Source organism: Amphibalanus amphitrite, unplaced genomic scaffold (genome assembly GCF_019059575.1).
Source record: "Amphibalanus amphitrite isolate SeventyFive unplaced genomic scaffold, NRLGWU_Aamphi_draft 000016F_arrow, whole genome shotgun sequence".
NCBI lineage: Eukaryota > Metazoa > Arthropoda > Thecostraca > Balanomorpha > Balanidae > Amphibalanus > Amphibalanus amphitrite.
The window spans coordinates 323758-341376 of NW_024881512.1; the positions used below are offsets into that span (position 1 = coordinate 323758).

A 17619-nucleotide genomic window follows, 5' to 3' on the forward strand; every position below is an offset into this window, starting at 1 on the left:
GACCGGTCCGTGAAATGGCCCGTGACGCGGCGCCCGTTCATATGCAGATGCCTCCTGCCGACCGGCCGGCCTGGCGACCCGGAGACGCGGCCCGATGAGACCAGACGCTACGTGACACGATCGCGGCGCATTATCATTTTAATTCGGCGCAGTGCGGCGCGCCGGGCCGATTCAGCGCGCGGGTGTTCGGTGCGGTGATGAGCGTCATTTAGCTGGCTATGCATACCACCGCGAGACGAAAGGCAGGCAATGGAGGGAGCTGGTGGGAAGGAAGGGTGAATCCCGCCGGATTAGGGCTGAAGGGGTAACAGCCACAGGGGGTACGCAGGTAGGGGCGAATGCATCTGCCGGAGCGTTTACTTTGTGTGTTTGAATCATACAAGAAGAAATAACATCGTTAAATCAAAGGAAGGATAATGAGGCAGCCGGTTGGGTCGGTCTCGAGCGTTCCTCATTTCTCTGGTCCCAGCCTCCAGCAGTGATTGATGTCCTGACGTGCGAATGTCGGCGGTTTCGTCTGACGGCCGGGCGGTGAGAGCGCTGGTTGGCGTTGGTCACCGGTCAGCGGCAAGGAATGTCGGCCGGCAGCCGCTGGGGGCGTGCGGCGACTGCAGATGACCGCTGCTGCCGCCGGGCACGGCCGCGCTGCGCCGAGCCGGCGACGCTCTCCCTACAGTGTGAGAGTTGAGGCCCCCGTGCACCGGCGACATGGGTGAGAGCTGGGGGTGGTGGTGGGGTCCTGTGACTACGGTGGGATGACGTGAGCTGGGTGCATTCTAGTCGCAGAAAGCAGGAAAGCTGCGTGAAATCTCACCCAAGTACCGTTTTCTTTATTTCAGCAGCAAACCGTTACAAGGGCTTCCACAAGTAACAGCTCACTGGACACAGGAAAAGCTTATGGAACAGGGCGAAGCCCCAGTTTCCGATCAAGACACGCGTCATTACTCGTCGCTAGGGATTACGCACGACGGTTGTCGTGCGTCGGATGTCCTCGCGCGTCCTCACACTGTCCTCCGTGGCGGTGGGGACAGCTGGGGGGACTGAGCGACCAGGTGCGACGCCCAGCCGAGGTGCCGGGACCACAGGAAGTGCGTGCTCAGGGAGGATTACTGTCGGCTCGCATCCTCGCATAGGCCACTGGCTGCAAGGGGGCCGCCCGACGCAGAGAAGATTCATGAGCCGAATCTGCCTACGTTTGAATTGAACGCGAGGGCTTCGAGTTGACGGTTGAACGAAATCAGATTATTGAAATGAGCGCTTGTATCTGAGGTCATTTTTACGAACGGCCGCATTGATTTAGTTCAAACTCTAACGGCACGCCATTGTTCTAAGGTTGCCATCCGGCTTGGATGTCCTATGTCCTGATGCCAAGCAACGAACATGGCTGTTTCCCAGCTTACCGTGGTTGCCACGGACGGTGGCTCTACGGGGTGTAGTAGATCCCTGACTTTTGGACAGCAGACAGGCATTAAATCATTTCGTTGTCTACGGACTGAGGGAATGCTCTAAACCAGTCCCTGTTGACCATGAACCTGCTCCTTTGCAGCCGTTTATTTAGATTTACTCACTTGGATATCCGATCAGTCTCAGTTTGTCTCCCTGTGTCTCCATTTGTCTCTCTTTCGACAATCGTTCTCAGACAGGTTTCCTCTTCGCACCGATACGAACAACCAGCGAATTTATTTTCCTCGGTTGCCATACTGCTGGCCGCAAAATTTATCTCCGTCCGTTGCCATGCCAACCACTGACCGCGCTGGCCTCGCCTACCTGTAGTGTTCTGACTCCCACGCTGCGCTGGCCATTCATGTGTCGGAGCTGGATCGATCCGCGGGACTTGTACCTCCTGCGGCGCGAAGGAGACAGATCAAGGCCAGGCTCAATGGGAGACCCTGTGGCCGGCTCGGAGAAAAAGCCCGAACTGTAGTAGATGAAGTGGTGATAAATCGAACTGTTGTTCTGTCACGTCCGCTGAGCGATGTCGGGACTTGACCTCTCAGGACTCCCGCACAGAGTCGCCGGAGAGAAGTCGCTTAGTCAGTTGAGTCAGTCGACGGGGTGACTCAGTCTGAGTCCCCTGATGAAGAGGGAGCCGCTACTCCCAGTGCGACCCGCTGGGGAGCTGGGCCCGAATGGGACGCAAGGGCGCTCAGATTTATCGCGAGATATCTACCGGGCGCCGAGATGTCCGCCAGATACCGTCCCTGCCCTGTCGGCGGTTCTCGCCGACTGTCACACCCAATCGCCGACCCGAGTGGTTTTCCCGTTGGCCAATCTACCCCGGCTGATAGATGGAGAGCTGTGTGCCTCGCTGGCTGAATGAACGACACGCGGTCATCGGGTGAGTCACGCCAGCCGGAAATGTGGCGAAACGCCCCCGGTGACGCGCCGTGTCCGGTGAAACGGTGTCTATGTGACGCTGTCGAGTGTCGGTGTCATGGACATTGGGGGACGGCAATGTCGACTGTTTGTAAATGGAATGGTGTGTGTTGTTGAATGCGGTTGCTGTACTTTGTGCGACGCTGGGATAGCGAATAGCTGCGAGATCAGAACAAAGAGCTCTCTGTGCGTGCGTTTCCTCGGCACGTCGAGAAAGCACAACGCTCCGTTGTTGGTTCGTCTCACCCTGTCACCTTTGTGGGCTCCTAACGAGATGACTCCTTGACTGACTCTGACTTCGACTCCCTAACTATATCCTTGGCTCCTGGCTCTGGCCTTTTGGCTGTCTGTCAGCGGACGTCCGGTGACCCAGTGGTGGTGGTAGATTGGAGAGCACTGACCTGTGACCATTCTTTGAATTTCGGGCGGTGTGGCAAGACGCCAGATATACCGTTGGCGGCCGGTCCTTCCGCCCCACTACCGGTGACGTGTCGTAGTGCAGCAGACCACCTCCCATGTCACGTGCCATGCCTCCGCTTCATGCATGACTTCGGAGGCGGTATCGGTTCATTTAGAACGTGAGAGACATTTACGGGTTTTGTGGTATGTTGTATGACAAAAAATCGCTGAGGCATGCTACTGGCTACCGTGGAACGACAAACTACGTGAAAAATGTCGATGCTTTCGGCGGAATGGGTACAGCTTTCTTGTCTTCAAGTTTCTGAATACCATAGGTCATTGATGGGGCCTTTTCTGCCACTTGACATCCATAGTCTCAGTCATCGCGTGAATTCCGTGTCAGATTTCGTCCATTCATCGCTGCTGTACACGGCACTGTCCGGCATGAGAGGCACCACCGCCGTGTTCTCACAGCTGGAGCGCCCTCCCGGCACGGCCCACGCCCCAGTCCACCGCCTGGGGGCGGCGGCGTGCCGGCCGTGGTCGCCACCGCCGCGGCGCTTTGTCCGTGCGTCTGGAGGGCTCACGCCCGCGAGTGACGGCCGCAGAGGTGTGAGAACTCGGCCCGTCCACGGCTGTCAGTCGGCGCCGGCTCGAGAGCCGTGAAATCGCACCTCAGACGCGCGCCGGAGCGGACAGGCCGGCCGGCCCGGACCCTCCGCGGCGCGGTCTGATCTTTGTTGCGCCTTTCCACCCCGTTAACTCTGATACAGAGTTTGGTTAGCGGATTGCGGCTGTTCCCCGCGCGTTATCGCATCCATGGTGGTAGACCAGGGGACGCCAGCCCTGGTCTCTGAGGCGTTGCGAAGTCCTCTAGTTGGGCCAATTGTGAACTTTGTCTCGTGGTGTAATGTGGTGTGTGGTCTCCCTGAAAGGGCTGCCGACGCCGGCGGCCTGTGTTCCCCGCGCCCGCTAGGGGTGCGCCACCCTGCCTTTGACCGATGACCAATGATCCATGTGTGCTAGATAACGCTACAGACTGTATAGCTTTAGAAGTATGTGAACCCTAACGACGTCTTTCTCTGCTGTTTCAGTGAGGAGCGGGTTATTGAAGAGTACCGCCAGCTGACTGGAACGGCGCGCGGCACCGCCATAGTCTCGTAAGTACCGGGTATTTGGGGTACCGGGGGATCGTCGGTCAGTGCCCCGGGAGTGTCCACCGGCTCACTAGGTGTGCACATCGCTGCACGTCGCTGCACACCGGTGCACAGTAGACGTCGGTGGTGGTCAAAGGTGCCAGGAGATAGATCTGCGGGGCGTTCCAGAGGAATAGAGAGATCCGCTAGGCGTTGGTAAATTAGAGGGCGGCGAGCTATGTCTGGCGAGAGAAGGGCGTTGTTCATGGTGTAGTGGCATGCAGGGAGGGGACTGTCCTCTCTGGTTCCTCTAAGTTGAAAGGGAGGGAGTGAGTACATGCAAAACACTGCTGACGTAGCCGTGGGGTAGATTAGAGTGCCGCTTTCCCCAGGCTACCGCTCTCGCTCTTACAGGGTATCTCGTTGAGTAGGGTGTAGTCTCGATCGGATTGGGGTCTGCCGCGGAGGGACGGGGCGAGGGCGTGGCTGCGCTGTCCCGGCATGCAGTTGCGCTGACCTTGCTCGACTGACCACTTGTCTAGCGGCGCGGGACCATTGGGTGACCCTGACCGACCTCTGCCGGGCTAACCGGGCTGATTGGTCCGGCCCGACAGCTGTCTGTGCACCCGGGGACGGAGCGGGAGTCCTGCATGGCGCAGTGGACGCCACAGGTGGTCGGTGCGCCTTTTTCTGACACGCCGGGCCGAGTCACAACGGTCAGTCTCGCGGCGCAGTTTTTCAGACCTCAGTAGTTTTTGTCGGGGCTGCGTCTGTTGGGTCACGGCAGAGAGAGGTCGCGAGAGGTCATTGGGGGTGCGGAGGTCAGAGACGCAGAGCTAGGTGCAGGGGTCGCCTAAGTGACGGAGGTTATGATACCCGTGCAGGTCACGTCGTCTAGACACGCGTAAGTCGAGATCGTGCGTCAGTATGAACCCAAAGGACAACTATTACTCTCAACGAGTCACGAAGTGTCTCCTTATCTTACACGCAGCTGTCATGAGTCGCTTCGCCCACGGGCTGTTCTCCTGATTCAAGAGCGGTGACACGTAACCGCTCTAAGGTTTAAGTGGTGCGTCACCCCGCGGGGCTGGTCGTCTGACTCAGCCACGAGCACGTTGTACGTGGTGGAGTAGCTCGACAGAGGCTTCTAGGCAGCAGCGGTGGCGGCAGGGCTGCTACCTACTGCGACGGCTAAACGTGGGAAAACTGGACAACGGGCGGCCGCTTTTTGACTGGGGAGTTTTCCCTATAAGCACGCTGAGCATGTTGAAAGGGAAAGGAAAAGACGGGCGTGTTGCGCTGATTGGACGTTTTGCAGGAATAAAATGCGACCATGGTGGAACAGGTTTGACCACCGGGCTGGAATGCCTACACTCCTCATGTTGTTTCTGCTGGTCAACGAAAAACGTGGAATAGTGAGCGCTACCTGAACGCTCAGTATGGCCCATCTGACCAAGTCTAATCACGCATTTCCAAGGTACTGTTTACTCCGCACTTCGTTTACCAGACACAACAGCCGGATGCTGACTGCTCATACGTTCTTCCCTTCGCTTGTGGCGTTCACTTATCAGCCCGTTGCCGTTGGATTGCAACACAATAAAGATAAAACACGTCCATCGTTTGACCAGTGAGAAACCATCAACAACCAGCAGGCCGGACAAGGCAAGCGTTCATTCCTCATTGGTAGCTGTCTCCGGCGGTCGACTTCGGCTACCCATCTTCTCCAAACCGCCGCCGCCCGTGCGGCCAGCCCGGGGCGGCCGCCGATGGGCCATCAGAGGATGCCGGCGCGCTGCGGCACGCTAATCCTCGGCCACTCGGTGACGGTGATTAGCCGACGCCCCCGGCAGCACCCCAGGCGGAGCTGAGGCCGCCCCCGACGGCGCCAGGCGAGATAGAGGCCTCTGCTGCCGGCTGACCCCGCACGGAGAACAGCCACGTCATCGTGTGCTCGGCACGGGCGCTGCAGGGACGAGAGGTGTGCTGGTGGCGGCGGGCTCAGCTTTGAGGGAGGCATCGTAAGAGTTGAACGTGGATGATGTTGGAGAATTCGGTTCGTGACATGGTAGCAAAGGATCCAACTTGGTCATCATGATTTGACCAGATAAGGGTCATTCCAGTTAGCATTTGCTCACGGTTTCTCGTTGCATAGTGTCGTTAGTCATATTCTGCCTCGATAATTTCCAAGCGTATCAGCACTTCCAGGGCAGCCACCAGACCTGGCCTTTCGCCGAACTGTTTCGCCCCGTGTCTTTATCAGCTCGGTCCGCGCAGTTCGTCTTGCGGCACCCACCAATAAAGTCGTCCCTCCTATCTGGCCGCCCTCCGGTCTCCGGCCGTACCCGCCGAGTGCAGCAGTCGCTTTATCTCCCGACCGGCGCCTCTGTCAGAGGCTGTACGGCGCACCTGGGCCGCCGCTGCGTGGGACCGCTGTCAGAGGCTGTACGGCAGGTACGAGACGCCGCGGGCTGCCTGGCCAGATGTGAGGGGGCGGATGGAGCGTGCTCCGCGCGGCACGCCGGCGCTCGGTCGGCGGACGGCGCCGGAACGCGGCCGGGTCGGGTTGCCAGGCAGGTACGGTAGCGGAGGGCGCGAAAGGAGCAACTTCGTGACCTGGCGGCCTGCCTGCCAGTCAGACGTCCGCTTTGAGGCTCAGCTAGGTAGCGCTTGTTATTCTCGTGGATTTCTGGAGATGTTATTCCCAAAGCGAGATGGTTTACAGCACCACAACAGCGAACATCTTCAAGCGGTTTGAATTTCGTCGAGCTGCGTGACATGCGCCGATGATAACAGCCTGGCGTTAGTGAGCGAAGATTCCGACCTCATCTCCCGCCGGCCCCTGTGAACTCCCCACAAACACCGGGCGCATCTCGACGCATATCTCCCAGGAACGCCGGTATGCGGGACGCGCTAATCGCTTCTCCGGCCGCCCGGGTCAACCGCAGTCTCCCAGAGCAGTCAGCAGGGTCAGAGATCAGCTGGGTTACCGTCTGGGTCGCGGTCCGCGGACCGCACCTGTGTCCACAGTCGGTGCGCCGGCTCGGGACGCTGGCTGGGCCGGCCCGCCGCGCCGGTGCGTCCTGCGTATAAACCGGTTCTGGGTGCCTGCTGGACCGGACTGGCGTCTGGCGTGCTGGCAGGTCGGGCGAGGGACTGGCTGCCGGACTGGAGTGGTCGGGGCGGGAGGGTGGCTGGAAATCGGGACTGCGGGTGGGACGGTGGGTTCTAGGAGTTGTGCTCCGCCGGGGCTTGTTAATGGGGAGGGTGGGTCAGCTGGTGGGGCGGTCAGCTGGTGGGGCGGCCAGCTGGGTCATGGGATGCCATAGAAGCGGATGGTCTGAGGTCTGACCAGGCGTGGTTTCGGTTACAGGTCTGTGAAATCGCCCATGTTTTTACTCAGAACCCACTCTAGCGTTACTGATATCAAGTAACATGTGTAATTTTTTGTGTAATCAACTTTTTGTGAGCGTTCCACCTGTAACCGTCGTCAGCTCTAAACGCCTCCACTTTTTATTATAATCGGCTTCATCAGCTGTGAAATGACACCCCGCCCCTGTCTCCACCTCTGTCTATCCCTATCTACCTGTGTCTGACCTCCACTTCTCTCTGCAGGTACCTGAGTATTGTGGAGCGTCTTCCCACCTACGGCATCCACTTTTACCGTGTCAGTGACCGGAGTGGCCAGAGCGGCTGGTGGCTGGGCATCTCTACACGAGGCATCGCCCAGTACGAGCTGGGAGACCGCACCAAGGCGAAACGGGTGAGTGTCGGGAGTGATGATGAGGGCGATAACTGTGGCAATGGCGTGCTGTGTGGTGTTGATGTAGTTGAAGGTAGGGGAAGTTGGGGCAATGCCGGAGTTGGGGCAAAGCCGAAATTCGAGATATTTCGAAAACCGTAAGACATGGATGCCACCTGTCAGTGATGCTCTGAGGCTTAAGTGACTACAATTATCGCATGTTTGTTACGAGTCGTCATTCGGAATACTTCGGCTGTGAGGGCGCCAAGAGCGTTTTCAAGGTACGCGTTCCTTGTACTACATGCGCCTTTGAAGCTGCATTTCTTACTCATTATCCTACCGTTTGTCTGGCCAATTCGGTCAAGTAATCTTCAGCATGTCTTTGCATAAGTGTGCTGCCTATTTGAAATTTATACGGCACGTTGAAAAGTTATGGGCCTGCAAATGAAAGTATGGCTGGCTGGGGTAATGCCGAAAACGTGCAATTACGCACGTTAAAGCACGCTACGTGGACTTTACTGCTGTAGAATAGCAACGCGAATTTTTAGTCACACAAATTACACTTTCAACCGACACAACGGCCTGTTACCTATAAGGAATTATTTACCTGGCATTTTCTTATTATATCACACAATTATAACTTCCAGTGTGCACCAAGCGTCCTCAAGCTCTTAAAACGCGTGTCAGCTTTGATAAATTCTGGATAAAGTTTGAGATTAAGTGGCAAAACATCAATGTCGGCATTCCCCGTAGATCATTTCTCCCATTTTCGGCTTTCCCCGCAGTCCGGGGCAACGCCGAAAAAATCACTTCTTTGATATTTTTAGTTTGTGCGCTTAACGGTATGCGAATTCATCAAATGCGCCTGGTATGTTTGAAAGGCAAAAGACTGGCCTCTCAAATGACGCCAACAAGAATAGCTTATGTTGTCTACCTTGCGTGCTACGGGCGTCAGAAAAAAAGTATTCGGCGTTCCCCCAACTTCCCCTAACTAGTAAGAGAGATGGTGGTGTCGCTATTCCACAGAAGATAAAATAGGCGTGCCAATGTTTGCTTACATTTCGATTTCTTGGTTCTCTGAGTACCTATGCAGTTTTTGGCGGATGCAAGAATGAAATGAGTCATGGCAGGGCTCGTTGACCATAGGCAGGTGCTATTTACCGTTGATTTATCAACCAGGTGACTCTCATTACATTTGTCCCCGAAATTCCTTTATGTTCGCTGCTCCCTCTTCACTGTTTGGCTCTGTACGTTGACCGTCTCTCCGCCCTTCCGTTGCAGTTGTTTCAGTGGAAGCAGTTGGAGAACGTCACATTCCGAGACGGGCGCTTCTCCATCGAAGTCGACGAGCCCAAAAAGTGAGAATGCTCTCCATCCTGCCTGTTCGTGTTGCTGAGCTCGATTTAACTGTTGTATGTATGCTAGCCCAGTAGCTAATGCTGTTTATATCAGTTTTTAACCCTCAGTGCAATCATGATGAAATGTTTGCTATTTTTGATGAAATGTTTGCTATTTTGTTTTTTGTTTTTGTTTTTTGTTACTTTGCCAACCTTTGAGAGCTCGTGTCCGAATGTTGCACGTCAATCAAACCTGAATTCCTAATCCAGTGGAACTGATAGAGCAATTAATCCGTATTCACAAGACGCTTCAACCACCCACCACCCTCCATACACTTCCAATGAGCAGAGGTCCTTTTACGCCTTGGACCGCGCAGTAATCTCGGTCCTGTCGTGTCCAATAATTGCAAACGATCACACTTGCACCCACGTCACTTCCATTGCGTCGCGCCGCGGTGCCCGTTTTGCGCTGCGTCTTGAATGGCTCCGTCGCAGAGGGTTGTAGGTGTGGTGGGTGTGAGGGCGGCACGGAAACTGGGTCGTGTTTGGACACCCTCCCGGTCACCGTGTCGCAGCGGTCGGGGTATCTGGGTCGGTCGAGCGCCGCTGACTGGCACCGAGTAGACGCCGTCGGCAGTCACGCCCGTCACGAGCGTTACGCGCGTTACGGCGTGTCACGGTATCAGCCGGTCATCTCCCCGGGCCGGGAACGAATGGGATTGGTTCCGATCAGCGCCGGTGTACGCTGGTACACACACCCGGCAGACGAGTTCGGGCGCCGCGGCGAATCGGCCGATAGGGGCTGAGGTACAGCCGGTGCTACAGACCTTGGTGCTGTGTACGGACGGACACTGATTGGCGGCGAGGCCCTTTGCTGTGCTGTCGCTGATAAGAGGCCCAATGTGATATCGTGCCCAGATAAATGACTTTTGGACTAGTGACCTGATTTGAAGCGTCTCTTGTGGAATGAAGTTTCAAAAGGCGGATACGACGTCGATTGTTGATTCGGAAATGGATGTTGTAGACCTAGCATGAAGTTATTTGGCAAAAGGCCCATACACAATGTGAGAGAATGGGGCTGCCACAGAAAGATAATTTGGTTGATAATTTTTGCATCAGCCTTTCTCAAAAGCTAGCTGGATTTGATGTTACGATAAGTAACAACAGTGAAGCTGATGACTAGATCTTTGAAGGGTGCAAATATTGGGCGACATCGTGCGTAGCCTACCCACATACGTACTTGGTGCTAGATGAGCACAAAACCATTCATCTGCCCAGTATCTGATTCCTAACCATGTCCTGCACCCCTACCAATCCTACCATGCAACTACATCAGTCTTCGTTAAAAGTAGCTCCTCATTGCACTGTTCGTAGCCTCGCATTCGTGCTCGCTCCTCTGTGTATATGTTTACCTGGCCGTATGCTAACTGACGAGCTGCCTGACCATTATCTAAGCGCTGACCGCGGACCGCTGCCTGCCTGCCCGTCTGTCCGTCTGTTCGTCTGTCCGTCTCTGTCTGTCCCTTTGGCTGACGCTCGCTGTCCTGCAGAGTGGTGCATGCGCTGAGCAGCTTCAACGTTTACGAAGACGCCATCGGCAACGATACTTCGGGCGACGATCTGGTCTCTGCCATCTCTGATCCGTGTACACAGTGAGTAGGGGGAGTGGGAAGGAGAGAGGAGAGAGAGAAAGAGAGAGAGAGAGGGGGAGAGAAAGAAAGACCTTTGGGGTCGGGAAGACTTGCAGTGCGGTTAGGAGGTGGGTGTACTAACTAGTCGCATTGGCGGCGGAGTGTTTAGAATGACCGGCAGCTCAGTAGGACTGTCTGGGCTCTTGGTCTGTTTATTGGTTTAGCAATACACTCAGTGTGTGGTGCGAGCCGTATGATTCAGTTGGTGTTGATTCAGAGGCCGTGTGGTTTTTACCGGATGAATTCAGCTTCCCAGATGAATCAGTTACGGTATGGAGGCTGCAGATAAGCCATGCTTGCCATATAGCCCATCGCGCTGCAGTCAACATATTTCCTTATTTCAACAGCTATCTGGCAAAAGTCAACTGAACTAAAAACATAAGTCATGATGAGCCCTATCAACAGCTATCATTACTATTTACTCTTCATGATAGTCATACGCCACCCTATCGGCAAATCGGTGCCTTTAAATGGACTGTGACTGACGACACGCTTGCTGTTATCTACCCCGATGATGTAATCATGCATTTAAAAGGTTCTTCCGCTCGCTCATGCATACATCGCTATCAATCCGTTACATCCGGATATGGGCATTGTGCTCAGTTCCTGAAGAGCAGTGCATGAGCTGATAGCACTGCTCTGCCTGTATCGGTCGCACTTGTAGGGATGATAAGATGGGTCGCGATAGGTCTGTGATAAGGTATCTTGTACTGTGTGGCGATCTCGTCTCAGTCTGCTGGGCTCGTGTCGCCGCCTCTGACCTAGCTGAACTCAGGTCTGTCGTCTTTTACCATCTTTGTCATCGTTGTGCAGTGTATTTGTTCTCTCCCGTGTTATTTATTTCCTAGCTGAACTACGTCTCAGGACCTGACCTGTTTACATTCTTCTATAACATGATCCACATGACCTGTGTACTGATCCCTGCACCCTGCCCTGCCTTCCATTTTAGCACCTCCTATTATCCCCGGTCATTCCTATACCCGTTGCATCTCTTCTTCACCGCCACACCCCTCATTAAACCCCCGCTAACCGCCGCTATCCCCCTCGCCAGAGTATCGGTGAGCCGCCGGACGCTGGGCCCGGGTCACATCAGCGTCTACTCGTGGTTCGCCGCCTCACAGACGGCATGCCGCAATATCTGGTTCACCGCAGTATCGCAGCACCAGTTTCACGTCGAGGGGAAGAAGGAGTCCAGGGTGAGTGCGGAGAGATAATTGGAGGGGGGGTCGAGAGAGAGGGAGGGGTAGTAGTGTAGTGAGTGTCAGAGAGTGAGCAATAGTGGTGAGTGAGTGAGTGATTGAGTGAGTGAGTGAGTGAGTGAGTGAGTGAGTGAGTGAGTGAGTGAGTGAGTGAGTGAGTGAGTGAGTAAGTAAAAGAGTGAGTCAGTGCGTGAGCGTGCACTTGAGTGTTTCAGAGTGGTGAGGTGTGTTCGTTGATGTTGTTAGAAAGACCTGTTTGCACTCCGGAAAGAGCTGCGTTTCCTGTATGTGTCTGTTTTATCTATATGATGTCATTAGTAAGCTTTGATAACGTTCTTGTGAGATGTGTGTTGTGCGGCTTCGTAGTCCTGTTGCATCTTGTCTGTGGAAACCGCAGTCATCGGGACAGCCATTGCAGTTTTACTCGCTTTGATGGCACTCAAAACTATTAGGGAAAACGTTTCTTTGAAGGAGCGCTGTAATAGGTCTATTTGTCTGACACGAGCTTAGGATGTTGCTCACAGGGGTAATTTGCTGGCTATGTGGACATTTGCGTCATTTTTCTTCATTAGACTCATTTGCGGCAATGCGTTTTTGAGTGTCCTTGCAGGATCATGTCTGTATGACGCGAGTTAACGATCTTCCGGAATGCGATGTTGTCACGAACCTTCCCTCGCTCTGCGGCTGTTTTTCCGCCCCGTGGTGTGTCTGTGGTCGCCAGCGGTGTGTTTGTACTTAGTGATGATGTACGCCGTCTGGTGACGTGCCGTCACCGTCACCCCGTGGTGCCATGATGTGGTGGTGGGGACTTTGATGTATGACGTCCTTCCTGCGGCGACCCGTCAGATCGTCTCGTTTGTAAACGTCACACGAGGAATTCGTTTATGTTAGCTTGAAGGTCGTTAGTAGTTTACTGAATGCTAGTGATGTTAATATTTGGGAACCGGGAAGTGTAGTGCATAACTACTGGTTTTTTAATGCATTGTGAGAAATACTGAACTGTGCTGCAATCAGAAGTGTCCTGACCCTGACCGCCGTGACCTGACCGTCCCCTCTCCCTCTTCGTTCCAGTCGGGTCTGCAGGCGTCTCGGACTCTCTCTGATATCGCTCGGGACCTGAGTCGCAGCGGTCCGGCGCTCTCCGCCGTCAGCAGCTCCTCTCTCAGTAACAGCGGCTCGCTGCAGTCGCTGGCCGTCAGCAGCTACACGGACGACTCGGAGCAGCAGGCGGCCAGGATGGAGATGTGCGCGGCGCTGCAGGCGCGCCGGGACGCGCTGGAGGCCAAACTGGCCGAGCGGACGGCAGAGCTGCGCCTGCTGTGTATCAAGGAGGCCGAGCTGACGGGCGAGCTACCCGCGGAGCTGCCGCTGGAGCCCGGCGAGCCGCTGCCGCAGATCCGGCGACGGATGGGCACGGCGTTCACACTGCCCGAGACACTCATCAACAGGCTCAGAGGAAGTCAGGTGAGCGATGGGACGGGCAGGGGCGAAGGGTGCCCTGGTCGAACAGTGGAATGACATAGGGCAGCGTGATGTGCGAGTCAGTGTGCTATGCAAATCTTAATCATGAGAAGTATTGTCAGATACACTTGAAACATGCTAGCGGCCCTTTCCCTTTCCGTTTAATTGTTCCTTCTTTATACCTGCTACCCTATCCGGATCCATGCACGCTGGTCGCTGCAGCATCTGCCACCGATACAACTCCACCATAACCATGTGACGTCACTGACACCCAGTCGGATGTCGCTCGCTGATTGGTCTATCTGGGGAGTGAGCCGAGTGTTTATATCCGGGGGACACGGGTGTTTATAGCGCCGCTGCGATAGTGAGCGTGATGAGACCACTGTGGTTTGATCCAACCGCGGGTGTTGACGGTGACTGGTGGCCTGACGGGAGTAGATGAGGGTGGCGTCGGGCTAGTCATGAGGGCGGCCTGGAAATCGGTCTGAATCAGTCTGGAAAAGTGTCAAATACGGCGATATTGAAGTCTGTATATGGCTATTAGACTCCGTTGTTTGACTTGACCCAGATTGAGTGCCTGAGCAGCTAATCCTAAGAATGTGCTTACATAACTAGACTTTGCCTATTTAGGGATTCAGATAAAGTTTGTCAAGAGCTCGTCAGACGATATTTGTGTAATGTTCTGAAGGTCGTGAGCTGACTGAAGACCCATTTCCCCCAGGAGGAGCTTGTATCGGCACTTGAACTCGACTACGAAATCCAGAGTAAAATCACCACGGCGGCACTCAAACTGGCCAACGATGCCACGCTCAAGAAGGTCCGCAAACAGCGCAAACTCAGCTACCAAATGTCGGCGCAGAAGCTGCGGGACATCGAGACCCGGCTGAAGGCGGCCAAAGCCAAACAGCTGAAGCGGCAGCAGCAGCAGAAGATGCCGCGGCCCAGCAGCGATGGCGAGGGTGAGTCATGGGGGAATCGGTCCGGGCGGGGGTCTGAAACTCTGAGGACAGCAGAGGGTATAGGGCTACAGGAGGTGGCTGCGGTGGCCTGAAGGATGTGGGGTGAGGAAGAGAAGTGTGTAGCCCGATCCGCGTCGGCTGTCCGGCTAGCTCCAAGATGTGGTGAGTCTGTCGCATCATCCATCCTGTTTTGTTTTCTCGCATCATCTCCGGGATGTGTGCTGTTTTGTGGGTTGTGAGTCAGTGAGCGCGCCAGTCATGGGATGGTGTCATCACCAGAGTAAAACTGATAGCGGGATGTGTTGTGTTCGGAGCGGATGGGATGTCCGCAGTTTGCAGTCACATGGTGGGATGTGCTGGGTTTCCTGGGTGTTTGCGCGGCATGCCCCTTGGTCAGGGTAGTGATGATGTCATTTGCACTGAGTAGTTGGGTTTATCGTAGTCGCACCACAGAACTGATGGGTGGGCCTATCAAATAACCCTCATAGTCCTCGTAAAACAGTTGGCGTCTGCAGGGTAAACGCTGTTTATAGTTCAGCGTGCCTTCCTCACCGCCATGAGCATTGCTCAGCGTTATCGTCGTGTCGCGCCGTGCCACATATCGCCCGGCAGTATCGTGACTCCGTGTCCCCGTATCCCCCCGACAGACCACCACAGTGAGGAGGAGGAGAGTTCGGTGGCCTCCGCCGAGGGAGTCAGCCTCTCCCCGCTGAACGGCGCGCTGCCGCCGCGGCCGCCGCGCTCCCCGGGCCGGCCCGAGCAGCGGCCCCCGCGCCGGCCGCCGACCCACCTCTCCGACCTCTCCGAGAGCGGCGAGGGACGCGCGAGGGCCCTGTCCGCGCCCGGCTCGCCCAAGAAGCTGCCCAAGTCGCGCTCGGCGACCCTGCAGCTGCCGCCGTCCCGCGAGCCGAGTCCGGGCAGTCAGGAGCTGAACGGCGGGTACATACCGAGCTCGGTGTATACGCGGTCGTCCTACCGCAGCAAACAGTACCCGACGCTGAGCCAGAGAGACACGCCGCCACCGCCGCCGCCCCGAGAGTACTGGTCACCGGGCGGTCAGTACAGCGTGCCGCAGAGGCGGACCGGCCCGGCGGCGGTCCCGCAGCAGCACTCCCAGCACTCCCAGCACTCTCAGCAGCACTCACAGCCGCCGCAGCCGGTGGCGCAGTCCTCGCCGATGCATCACCTCAGCGTGGATGAGCTGGACGGCAGCTTCGACGCGCCGCCGGAGGAGACTTCGGCGCGGTTCGGCAGTCTGGACCGGCGCCGGCACGTCTCCTCGGCGGGCCACCTCACCCTGGAGGCGCGCAGCATGGAGCGGCTGGACGGGGAGCCGGCGCCGCCGCCGCCCGTGCCGCTGGAGGCGGCCGCGCCGCGCTGGCCGCCGCCGCCGCAGCCGCCCCGGTTCACTGACTCGCCGCTGAGCGCGGCCAGTGACGCGCTGCGGGCGGCGCACGCGCGCACGGCCAGCCTGCCGGCCGACTCGGCCGCCTTCCCCCGCCAGCTGAGCGTGGCCTCCGTGGCGGACGGCTCGTCGGACGCCGCCGCGAGACGGCGCAGGGAGAAGGCCTGGTACGAGACCTCTCTGGACTCCCCGGACGTGGCGCGCCGCGGCCGGCCGCCGCCCGCTCCGGCCGCCGACACCGCCTCTGTGCTGGACATGTCGATCACGCCGCTGGTGGCGCCGCCTCGGCCTCACCCGCCGCCGGCACCTCAGGTTCCCGTGACGCCGCTGGAGGCGCTGGCGACGCCGCGCCACGGCGGACGGCCGGCCGCCTCTCCTCCGCCGTCCGCAGCCGTGCCGACGGCGGAGGCGCCGCGGAACCAGACTATCATCCAGCCGGGCACCTTCCAGCCGTACCGGGAGACATCCAAGCCGTTCGAGATGTCGGACTTCTACAAGTACAGCACCAAGTACCGGCGTCAGAGCCAGGGCAGCGGCGACAGTCCCGGCTCCAGCGTGACGGGCCGGAGCGTTCCGCAGTCGCCGATGAGCCCCGGGCCGGCGCCGGCCGGCGGCCTGTCCGCCCAGCTAACCCACGGCTCTCTGCACGCGGCGGCCGCGCGTCAGGTGCTCAGCTCGCCGCAGAGGGGACTGTATCAGCCCCCGTCCGCGCAGCAGGCCTGCCAGCCGGCCCGGCCGCCGCCGCACAACTGGCACAGGTGAGCAGAGCGGCGGCACGCCGAGGGGGGTGCGTGAACAGCGAGATTGGTGGAGTGGATGTGATGTAATACCATGTTTTGGGCAGAGGCTTAACTTCTTCTTCTTCTCAGTCGTCGGTTCCACCCATCGGGTGCACCATCAGGTTGTCCTCCCTGATGACCCTCTGCTGTCCCTTATCTCAGCCTTTACGTTAGGTACTGTGCAAGACGCTAGTGGTGGCACCGGGCAAGGAGAGACTGGGAGGATGAGGACAGGATTCTTTTCTTGTCCTGCTCGTTTCAACTGCTGTCGACATGCAGACTGCAGTTCCTTTTGTATCCTTGTCTTGTATAGGTAATTGATCAACAAGGCCTCTTCTGAGTCAGCATTGCGGACAGTCAGCTTCGCAGGTAGAGTCCTATTTAACCTCGCATTCCACCTCCTCTGTCCTTCCTCACGTTCTTGCCGCAGTTCCACACACTCATAAAGAAAGTGTTCAAGAGTTTCTGTTGCTTTCATGCATAATGGACAGATCTCATTTCGCTCAGCGTGCCTTCTTAAGACTCCTGTGGCAAGAAGCGACTGCTCCGTTAGAAGTCGTATCCTCGTGCCTGTCGCTTGTCTGCCAATAACACTTAGTCTGTTTTTCGGCCAGAATTGATTCGCTGGCTCGTATTCTTCCATATTTTGTGCAATATCGGCGATCCACTGTATAGTTTGTCTCTTGCTAGCTTCTTCTATAATCATTGCTTTAGTATACGCGTTGATGGCTTGTTTGCAAACTTTATACCAGCTCTTACCCTGTACTCCATTTGTTGTCATCATTTGTATTATGCCTGGTAGCTTCAATGCGGTAAAGTAATGTTCCCATTGCCTTAGTATGCTCGAGCTCCTGTCCTTGTTGAGAGCACCGTGCAGTATCATGTATTCCGTCAGTGCATGCTCCCGCGCTGCTTTAGCGAGAAACTGAATGAATTGCATAGCTGCTTTCATTATCATCACCTTAGGGGGTAACGCTCCAAGCATCATGTACACAGCTAAGTTCTGGGTTCTTCTGGGTAATCCTTGCATAGCCCTCAGAAGTCTTACCACCATCACCTCCAGGTAGTTAATTTCTTGATTTGTGAAAATCGTCACTGGCATGGAGTACAGGAGTATCGGTTCAGCATATATTTTCCA

The 17619-nt window shown here is 56.4% G+C and overlaps 1 protein-coding gene across 4 annotated transcripts in view; it reads left to right on the forward strand.

The window, feature by feature from the left end:
• LOC122386903 (FERM domain-containing protein 4A-like) overlaps positions 1 to 17619 on the forward strand; it is a 102874-nt gene that overhangs the window by 78682 nt on the left and 6573 nt on the right. For 3 of the 4 annotated variants that reach the window (XM_043376633.1, XM_043376639.1, XM_043376647.1), the window contains 8 exons: positions 3870 to 3935; positions 7524 to 7671; positions 8932 to 9008; positions 10538 to 10639; positions 11730 to 11874; positions 12949 to 13341; positions 14060 to 14297; positions 14945 to 16460. In XM_043376633.1, the coding sequence (XP_043232568.1) occupies positions 3870 to 3935; positions 7524 to 7671; positions 8932 to 9008; positions 10538 to 10639; positions 11730 to 11874; positions 12949 to 13341; positions 14060 to 14297; positions 14945 to 16460 (2685 nt within the window). The remainder of the gene's footprint in view (positions 1 to 3869; positions 3936 to 7523; positions 7672 to 8931; positions 9009 to 10537; positions 10640 to 11729; positions 11875 to 12948; positions 13342 to 14059; positions 14298 to 14944; positions 16461 to 17619) is intronic. The other variant, XM_043376658.1, reaches the window with a different exon arrangement.